The sequence below is a fragment of the Nelumbo nucifera genome, chromosome 2, assembly GCF_055504915.1.
Source record: "Nelumbo nucifera cultivar China Antique chromosome 2, China Antique-T2T, whole genome shotgun sequence".
In the NCBI taxonomy this organism is placed as follows: Eukaryota; Viridiplantae; Streptophyta; class Magnoliopsida; order Proteales; family Nelumbonaceae; genus Nelumbo; species Nelumbo nucifera.
Genome location: NC_142650.1, coordinates 55,918,919 through 55,929,395, shown reverse-complemented (window position 1 = coordinate 55,929,395; position 10,477 = coordinate 55,918,919). Strand labels below are relative to the sequence as shown.

The window sequence follows — 10,477 nt, the reverse complement described above, 5'->3', positions numbered from 1 at the left end:
AAATGGAACCTTAAATTTATATCTATCAGAAAGAAACTTCTACCATTTTATCTAAATATTGATTCCAACAAGAAATCTGTGATGATCTATTAGAGCAACTGAGAGGACTTCAATTATTCAATATTATATTTAGAAAATTAGTTGAATCATAAATTATTTAAATAAATAAGAGAAGGATAATTTAGGGGCTTAAAAATTTAAAGAGCTGAATGAGAAACTTTTTCGATGTTAACAATGGAGTTCTAAAAAGGGGTATTTGTCGCAAAGTGAAAGTTCAAGGGGTCTTTGTCATTGACCCCATGGTACAGGGGGGTCTTTATAATTTACCCAAAATATTATCCATTGGGTTTAAATTGAATTTGGACAATTTTTTTGTCAAAAAAAAAATGAACTACTAAAAACATTAAGGATACACGAATTTACATACTGGGCTCTGTTAGATAACATAACATGAGCAGTTAGGACATTAGCTCTATTAACAAAAACAAGACATGTTACCAAAAAAATGGTATTAACACTTTGATATGATCAATCACCACCACTTCATGCCAAGTAATGTTTATGTTGGCTCCTTTTGACTTTAAGAAGAACCATCTTTTGCACCAGAAAAGGGGATGGCTTGTGAGAGCCTGACAGAGAAGAGCTTTCTTAGGCCTCTAATGATTGTTCACTCTTTAGCTACTATAGGGGAGAAGACCAGGCAAGTGCAAAGTATGTGTTGGTGTTGAAAGAGCCATCAACAATTACATAAGGGATTGAATTTGGATATTGAATATTTATTAATAAATTAAATAAAAGATTATGGGAATATAGTATATATTATTAATAAAATGAAGTAAAAATGACTTGAAAATATGACTAGGGCATATGACTCAGTAGTAAACATGCAACATTAAAACCAACTTTCTTAATAAATATATGTGATGCAAGGTGTGCAAGTAAAGATAAAAGGCTAAAAGCAAAAAAAAGGATGAAATGACATTTAGATTTTGTTTACATTTTTTAATGATTTTTAAAATATTTTAACTCATTGATTAGATTTAAATATTAAAACATTGAGTTCCATTATAATACTAGAAAGGCATCGTACCTAGAAAACTGATAACCCACCAACTAGTATTGTAAAAGTGATAATCAATAGCAACCACTTGACATTTAGCAAAATTTGTGGGGAGGTGTGATTGGTCAAAGTTCTATAGATATTGCCTAAAATATTTAGACAATTGATATTTGTAAGTATAAATCTCATATAATTAATATGATATATATATATGTTTGTGTGTGTACAAAAAAAAAATATTTAAATATTATATGATTAGATGGGGTGGATTATTATTTGATTCAAGGGTTTGACTATGATATAGAAAATATATGATATCTGAAAAGCAACTGACCAATAAATTGGAATCATAAATGTGGTAGCGAATCAGGTGTTATTTATCAAATTTCAAATTCATGGGTGGGTTTTGATTGGTCAAAACTCTTTCCATATCATATCTTTTCCTATCATAGATTTTCCCTTGATTCAATTATAAATTGAATGAATTTAACTTTGCTTAATTGGAGTTGAAGTCAAATTTAGAGAAATAAATATTGCTCATAGCCCTACTTTTCAACGAAACATGTATTTATACATTAATGTAATAAGCAAGAAGTTTTACTAATCTTAGCTTATTTATTTTCTTTTGACCTATTTTACTTTTTCATATTCATTACAAAATAAATGAAGGCCACTTGGAATGTAGTAACAGTAATAAAAAAAACTATGGATTTAGAAAAAACTATGAAGAGAAGGATTAAGATTGCATGCTTACAAGAAATGAAATGGAAGGATAAAAAACAAAAAAAAAATGGTGGCTATAAATTATGGTATATTAGAGAAATAAGTAAAAGAAACAGAGTAGCAATAATAGTATATAAGGAGTTCAAATCAGCTTCCCACCAGATTGCCCCCCACAACATTCCATAGCACATCCCCGCCGTGTATTGCGAACATCTACTGATGATGACATCATCATTTTTTATATCATCATGTAGAGATGTTTCTAATACATGGCTTGAATGTGTTGTGGGATGTTGTGGGGGGCAATCTTGGCAGGGGCTGATTTGCTCTCGTATATAAGGATACAACATGAAATGATAAATGCTAAAATAATTGATAAGAGAATGTTAGGTAATTGGGAAATAACATATCCAAAAGAATGTGTGGTAGAAATACATATGTCCAGGTGAATGAGTGAAAAAGGTAGAAAGGATGGGATTAGAAATAAAATCACTCAAATAAACTTAACAATAGCTCTAATAGGTGATAGAATAAGAGAAAATAAACTAAAATGATTTATACTGCATTTGGTTTGGCATTCCTTATTTTAGGGATATATCTATTTTTTATCATTAAAATGCCCCTGTGAACACCTGAATTATTAACTGCAAAAAAAGAGATAAATCCTTAAAATAAGGATTGCCAAATGCTGTATGATGAAGATTGCAAACACTGAAGGCAAAATAAATAGATGAAAATGGTCCTTTTTTTTTTATGGTCGTAGAAAACACATGCTTAGGCTGCAAAGTGTTGGATTCTTGACTCCCGGAGTTGCTAACCCGCACTTATGACCCGATAGGATCCTACATTCGGGTCCGGGCTTTCCGGATTAATCATTAAATTAAGAAGATAAGGCGTGATTTAGCAAAACGAGGCACGCGGGTTGTACCATGATTTCATGTGGCTTTCAGTTGCAGAATCCTTAGATGGCATCTTTCCATTGGCCAAGTCGGCAATTTCCACGTGTTTCGAGCTTTAGTCACGTGGTCACCAAGTACTTCTTTGACTTCTTTCTCTCTCCCTCTCTTCTGTGTTCTAAAGACTAAAATTCTTTCTTTCACTCTCTTTCTCTGTGAATAAATGCGTATCCATGTTTCCTTTCGCACGTTATCTCCCCTTCTTTTCACATATGTGGTTGTGTTAGTCTCTTAGAGAGAGAGAGAGAGGGTGTGTGTTTCTCGTCTCAGTCTGGATGCGCTATGGAGTTGGTCTCTCTTTCTTTCCCATGGTTTCGCTTCCTTTTTGACAGTCGACATGTCGCGTATGTCTGCATTTGCACCTGCACCGCACCAAAGAATTCTTCTTTGCATCCGTCCCCAAAAAGACCTGTTACAGAGAGGGAGATCGGTGTTGATGCAGGTGCAGGTCCAGACAAATGCCATCTTGCCTCGCATCTCTCTCTCCCTGGTTTTCATTTCAAAGATGGGGTGGACACATTAGCTAACAATCTCTATCCAGTGAATTTTCAGGTGCAGGCAGCTCGATGAACATGAATACGTGATCCCTCTTTTATTTCCTAAGGTAATTCGGAAACCCTCTCTCTTTGCGTGTTGTGTGTGTTGTGTGTGCACGCGCGCGTGCTCAAGAAAGGGGAGAGAAGCTCCAGTTGTCTCTCCCAAGGTAGGAAGGAATGGTTGTTTTCCCCTGATATGGATGAATCTTTCTGTTTCTTTACTTTACATTCACTGCTCTCTTCTATGATTTCCATGATGTGTAAACTGGCGTTGTCTGTTTACCGATGAAGATTCTCCGGTGTTTTCTGTGGAATGAGCTAACCTACCTTTCCCTAATATGGGTTTCCTTTAGGGTTGTCAGTTGCCAATCCACACATTCCGCCATGCTAATAGTTTTGAGGATAAGAAGGGATTTCATGAATAGTATCTTTATGGACCAGTACTAATCCCTAGTGTTGTCTCTCGAATGATCTTTATTCTCTGGTCTTTGTGGATCAGTAAGCAGTAACCGGCCCCTTGGTGCTTGCCTCTGCCGGGCCCTCGACGTGTTTGTGTAGAGAGCTGTGTGGCCAAAGTGATTGTTTAGGCGGCTGCTGGCTGATTGTCTCGCTGGCTGGACAATCGATTGCAATACTGTCACAAGTGACTCCTTCACCGTGCCATCAAGCACCTTCAGCCATGTCAACAGAATGCCTACCGCGTGCCTTCATGTGTGTGTCATGGGTGGGTTATGTATGTATTTTGTAAGGGGACTGTCAATGGCATTACTGTAATTACTTAGTATGAATTTTCACTCTTTTATGTTTCCTTTTGTTACTCCCCCAAAAGTTTAACGTACTCTTTGAGGGGAGGTAGGTAGTCGAGCGAGTCATAAGCATGTAAAGGTTAAGCACGATATCCCCTCGACACTGAACTGTGTGGTTGTGCTTATCACTGATTAATGCAATACAAGTTGCCTTTTATCTAATTTGTGTGCCTTCTTGTTACCTTTTGTGTGTTGTTGCTTGCATTTGTAGGCTTTCTCGACCCCATCAAGCGGCGCATGGGACCTCGTCGATTAGCCCCGTGACAGTTGGTATCAGAGCGAGTTGCTCCTCAACGCACGTGACCCTTGCATAGCAACAGTAGTGGTGGCGCAATGAAACACAACAATGAACTCACTGACGAGATTCAACATGGCCTTGCCCATCCTAGAGAGACCGATGAGGCTCTAGGCAATGAAGTCATTACAAAGAAGGCCCCGAAGGGTCAAACATCCAAAGCAAGCAAGCGCGACAAGTTAATTAGCAAGCTTGCTACCTTCGACACACACATCCTTCGTTGCGAAGTGATCGTTGGGGAGATGTGTGGCCGAGTAGAGGAAATCCACCTGAACGTGGAAACAATTGAGAGCTCCATGGTGGAGCTAGAAGCCCGTTTAAATGGCATTATGAACGAGGTCCAAGACGTCATGAATGGCACCCTCAAAGAAGTCCTTGGCACAACATCCCGACAAGAAGGGAGCTCATCTCGATCCAACATCCAAGACTAGGTTGATGAGATGAGAGCTGAATGGATGGCCATGAAAGTAGCCATGGCCGCTCCTACTGACCTGTAGACACAATTAGATGAACTAAGAGGAGACATGAAGCTCCTCAAGAGATTAGTGGCCAACACTCCAAGCCCCTCCACAACACTGGCCCCTACTCGTGTGAAGATTTGGGAGCCCACACCTTATGTTGGCTCCCGAGATGCTAGAGAACTTGACAAATTCTTGTGGCAAATGGAACAATATTTCCTTGCCGTTGGCATTGATGATGACCTAACTCAAATTCGTACAGTGATCATGTATTTGACTGACATTGCTATGCTATGGTGGCGCAGGCGATGCCAAGACATTGAACGGGGTACATACACCATTAAGACATGGGCTGATTTCAAGCGAGAACTAAAGCGGCAATTCTACATAAAGAACGTGGAGTACCTGGCGCGGAAGAAGTTGAAAGCACTCAAGCATGGGGACTCACTCCACGACTATGTCAAAGAGTTTTCAACCCTTACATTGGAGATCACGGACATGTCCGACAAGGATCTACTGTTCAACTTCATGGACGGACTGAAGCCATGGGCCGAACTAGAGCTCCAACACAACAATGTATAGGACCTTGCCACGGCAATGGCAGTGGCGGAGCAACTCAATGATACGAGCTTGTCAGATGAAGAAGCCCTTAAGCCAGAAAGCCCGCGTGCCCCAAATTTGAGTGGGGGAGCAAGTCATCCACGCCCTCCATACGACAACTCCAACTTCAACAAGCCAGCAAGACAAGACTATGGGAAGAAGCCACAAGGAGAGCAAGGCCCTCAGCACTAGTACAAGCCCAGATCCGCTGGGCCCCCACGTTCTTGCTTCCTTTGTGGGGAGAATCACCTGGTTCGCAACTGCCCAACCAAGAAGAAGATCAATGCTCTTGTCGCCAAGCTCAGTGACAATGAGCGAAGTGATGAGGAAAAGTCTGTGCAGGCGCCAAGAGTGGGCGCCCTTCAACTCTTCAACGCCATGGTGAAGAAAGAGGCCAAAGAAAGCCCAAAGGGGGTTGAAGTATGTAGACATCCTCCTCGGCGGGAAGTCGACTCAAGCCCTTGTTGATACAAGGGCCTCCCACAACTTCATTTTGGTTGCCGAGGCCAAGCGACTCAATCTGAACATTGTGAAAGAGACAGGGTGGCTCAAGGCCGTGAACTCCGGGGCCAAGGCGATTGAAGGCATGGCTCGTGGGGTTGATCTCCAATTTGGGTCGTGGACAAGAAAGACTAATCTATCAGTGGTACCCTTGGATGACTTCCAAGTTGTCTTGGGAATAGACTTACAGGCGGAAGCAACACTCATGCCTCATATCAATTCTCTGTGCATCTTGGACGAGCGCTCCCCTTGTATGGTACAAGTTATGACTTTTATTAGGGTTCATGGGAAGCAAGTTTCTGCACTACAACTTTTTCATGAAGAAGCCTTGTTTGACGCCAACATGGAGGAAGCAAAGAAGTTCCCCACTCCACTAGCTGAAGAAGCCACCCCTAAAGCCAACCTCAACAGTAGTAGGAAGCAACATGCCATCAAGATATCTACACCACTCCAGCAACAAAGTTCGTGTGCATCGACAACCGTCAAGCAAAGCAGAAGACCCAAGGCCATGTCCAAGTTCGCCCACACCTACTACCACAACCATCGGGGAGAGCAAGTGCCACCCAAGCCATTTAGGGACCACTTCCGCACCATCCCTCATAGTAGCCCTGTGAGTCACCCTTGGGGAATAATTCATGGGAACCAACACCCCCACAATCCAAAACATCATTTTGACCCTTACCTGGCCCAAACCTTCCCTATGGCCAAGCTGAACCAGCCACTATCATACTTTGAGGCCGCCCGGAAAGGACTTAGCCATAGGAATCCCCAACAGAACAAGGTAACCCAACCATGCCATCCAAATCTACACCTCGGCCTTGGACGACAACCGTTTCATGAAATAGTAGGAGAACCTTCCTTCCGCACTAGCGACTCTAAGGGACCAGTCGAAGCCGATCTCCGAGTAGGGCTGTTCACGGGTTGGGTTGGGTCGATTTACTGCGGTTTTTTCAACCAACCCAACCTGGTCGGGTTACCTGACATAGAAACCGAAACCGACCCAGTGTTAAGCAAAACCGACCTGGTCGGTTTGAGTCGAGTTGGGTCGGTTTGGGTCGGTTTCGGTTCTAAGTTCATCCCTGTGATAAAATCTTGATAATTTTAGAAACAGTCATAAATTGAACATCATTTCAGCCATCTCCTATGATAAAGTTTAAATGAAAAGTTAATCACAAAAGTTGTTCATTAATCACTATTCACTAATCCAAAGTTTCTTGCAACCATTCAAAAACTAGGTGGCCTAATGAGCTTTGGAACTTCATGTTTGAACTATGAACTAAGTCGGTTCAGTTCGGGTCGGTTTTAGTTTTCTTGTGTGAAAACCGAAACCGACCCGAATCATCGGTTTAAGAATTTGCACAACTCGAAACCGACCCGTGCTGATGAAAACCCGACCGACTCGGATTGGATCGGTCCGGGTTGGTCGGTTTGGTCGGGTTGGGCCTTCTTATGAACAACCCTATCTCCGAGGATGTAGATCGAATTAAGTGGGGGAGACTGTCACAAGTGACTCCTTCACCGCGCCATCAAGCACCTTCAGTCGTGCCAACAGAGTGCCTATCATGTGCCTTCATGGTGTCATCATGTGTGTGTCATGGGTGGGCTATGTATGTATCTTGTAAGGGGGGACTGCCAATGGCATTACTGTAATTACTTAGTATGAATTTCCACTCTTTTGATGTTTCCTTTTGTCACTCTCCCGAAAGCTTAACGTATTCTTTGAGGAGAGGTAGGTAGTCGAATGAGTCATAAGCATGTAAATGTTAAGCACGAAATTCCCTCGACACTGAACTGTGTGCTTGTGTTTACCATTGATTAATACAATACAACTTGCCTTTTGTCTAATTTGTGTACCTTCTTGTTGCTTTTTGTATGTTGTTACTTGCATTTGTAGGCTTTCTCGACCTCATCGAATGTCGCACGGGGCCTCGTGGATTAGCCCCATGACACTACGGAAGTGGGTGGTTGATGACTACCAAGCAGCAGTATCAAGGAATATCGCCTTGCTACTTGCGGCTTGGATTGAGAAGTGCGAGACATGTGGTAGATACATGAGATAATGAGAAGAAGAAATATCGTAACTATTCCCACAAGAAGAGCTTTAGAACCTGTTTTCTGCTGTTTATACGTGTGGTATCTGGTAGCTAGCTAGCTAGTACTGTTACTTTTGTAAGGAGGGAAAACATTAACAACTGTATTTTGGATATGGTTGCTTAATTACTCCCTAAAGGGCTTGATACAGTGGCTGAATAGCATAAAAAAAGCTAGGTCAAGGGCCCTCGGTAGAGTAAATGACCCTTTTAAGAGATCTCTTCTTTTGGTTAAACTATGATCATGTATATTTCTTCTTGGGGATGATAATTTGACAATTTATGCAATCAAAGCTGACACTCCTATGGTTTTTCATGGGTATAACCAGGTTTCTTTAGTACTTGCTACTTATGATGAAGGTGAGCTCTTTCTAGTCTGAAATGGGTAGATCTGTCCTATATATTTTTTATTATCTATTGGCACTAGTTGTATTAATTTATTCGTTACTTGATTTTGCTTCTAGATTTTCTATTAATCACAAGACTTGATGTCTCTTATAGTCTTGATTAGGTAGCTAGTTTAGAACTAACAATCTGTATTTATTAAAAGAACGGAGAGCAAATTCTTTTTCAGGCAGACAATTAATCGAACTACTCCACCTTTCATAATGTACTTACAGTACTGAAATCATCTGATGAATACACCCTCAATCCCCACCATGCATTTCATTATTTAGCATCTATGCTACATCAATCGAGATTCCAAAGGCCTGAGTTGTGTAGTTTCACAATGAGCCTACATCCACAAGGAAGACGACAAAGGGAGGTTCCACCAAGAAAGCATCCGAATTCAAAGTGAAGTGCTGACTTGTTTTACCCAGATACGGCGAGCACACGGCTGGACAATACACAATAGTGTCAAAAATGGAATTTACACTAACATTTGAAGTACCCCACATGACGCCCTTATCATAGATAACTGATTGAATTCCCAATTCCACACATATTTAGAAAAAGTTACAAGGGAGTACAAACTCAATAAGTCAATATGATGTATGTGTGTACGTAATTCAACATCTAGGATAAAATTAAAATTAGAGAAACAATTGCAACACTCTCTTAGTTGCTGCATGTCATTAATTAAGACCAACCATTGAAGGCCCTACGTGGATAGGGAATTCAAGACTAAAACTGGTTGAGAAATCTTATGTATAGAAGAACTGAACTAAATATATAGATTAAGATGGCAGAATAGGATTCATGTAGTTGTCTTCAAACCATTAGGAAAAATTAAGTGTAGTTAAACCAAGTGAATTGCACAAACGCCTTGGTGAGAATAATTAATGTGTGTGTGTGCGCGCTGTATACTTGTATTATACTCGGGATATTTCAACTAAACACTGAAGCTTGTGCCTCCAAAGACAATCTCTGAAGGGCTTTATATGACTCTACATAGCAACCAAGATATAATGCTGAATCATTATGATCTTTACCCTGTCATAGCCAAGGGAAAATAATATGAGTTGAAGTTGTTGAATTAGGATAAGAGACTATTACCTTATTAAGCCAAACCTTTCCTACCATAACCTAGCTAGGGAATATGGATGAGAAAGTTTAAATTGTATTACTAAAAATGATGCAATATGACTGTGTTCATAACAAGCTAGGTCTTTCTTTCTTTGATAACTAGAGAATTTTTGTTGTTTACACGTAAACACAAGGTTGTCGGAGTTGTGCCTTGAATTCCAAGGCAAGTCATAATTGTTTCTGTTGCAGTTCGGATTAGTCGAGAGCAACGAGGTAAATTCATTCCCAAGTTTTGAAGGCAGGCTGAAGGCTTCGAGGACTCTGAAGAGGATAAGCCGAGGCGAGGTGCTCCCTTTTGAGTACAGTAGAAACCGAGAACTACAGGTCGTCGTCTCGGTAACGAGGTTCCTGGAGATCCGAGGTACTGCAAAACAAGAGGTGTTAGAGGCCTTGGGTGGAGACCTGAAGCGGAGGCTCCGACGCTCAAGTTAGTACAAGGTGTAAGGTAGCAGGAGGTGCAGACGAAGCCTCAATGGTAGTCCTCGGATGCACTGGGTGCCCAGGAGTTAATGCTAAGGAAGCGAGGTAGGTGTTGGAAGTAAATGAGAGATTTCTATCATTCTGGGATTCGGATCCTTTGTCAAGGGAGAGTTACCTTATATTTATACTTGAACGAGCTGGAGGCAGGAGGAGATGAACACACCGGATGAGGGTCGTACGAAGTCAAGCGACGGGTCTTTGCGAGTACACCCAACTGCTCCGCTAGCCAAGCGTTAGTGGCCTGGGCCTCCCAGCCCATTACGGGCTGGGCCTAGCTAGCCCACATCACTTGCCCCCCACTCCGGAGGCCGAGGCGAGGTCTTGGCTTCGGCTAGTAATGAAGATGATAGTCGGGGTAAGGCCTCGGCTTCGGTCATCGGGAGCAGCGATCGTTACGCCTTCGGGTTCATCAGTCGAGGGGTATCCTGCAGTGGCGTCACTTTCA

The 10,477-nt window shown here is 41.5% G+C and overlaps 1 protein-coding gene across 3 annotated transcripts; it reads left to right on the top strand.

The window, feature by feature from the left end:
- The first annotated feature begins 2,870 nt into the window (after positions 1-2,870).
- LOC148802237 (uncharacterized) lies at positions 2,871-8,318 on the top strand. 3 transcript variants are annotated; one of them, XR_016082208.1, is made up of 2 exons: positions 2,871-3,343; positions 3,775-4,243. XR_016082208.1 is itself a non-coding variant. In XM_088897260.1 (2 exons), the coding sequence occupies exon 2, from the start codon at positions 6,021-6,023 to the stop codon at positions 7,029-7,031; it is 1,011 nt and encodes a 336-aa protein (XP_088753386.1). In that variant the 5' UTR covers positions 2,871-3,343; positions 4,293-6,020; the 3' UTR covers positions 7,032-8,318. The 3 variants fall into 3 exon arrangements, 1 of the variants encoding a protein (XP_088753386.1); XR_016082209.1 differs by having other exon boundaries at positions 3,629-4,243; XM_088897260.1 differs by lacking the exon at positions 3,775-4,243 and adding an exon at positions 4,293-8,318.
- The last annotated feature ends 2,159 nt before the right edge of the window (positions 8,319-10,477 follow it).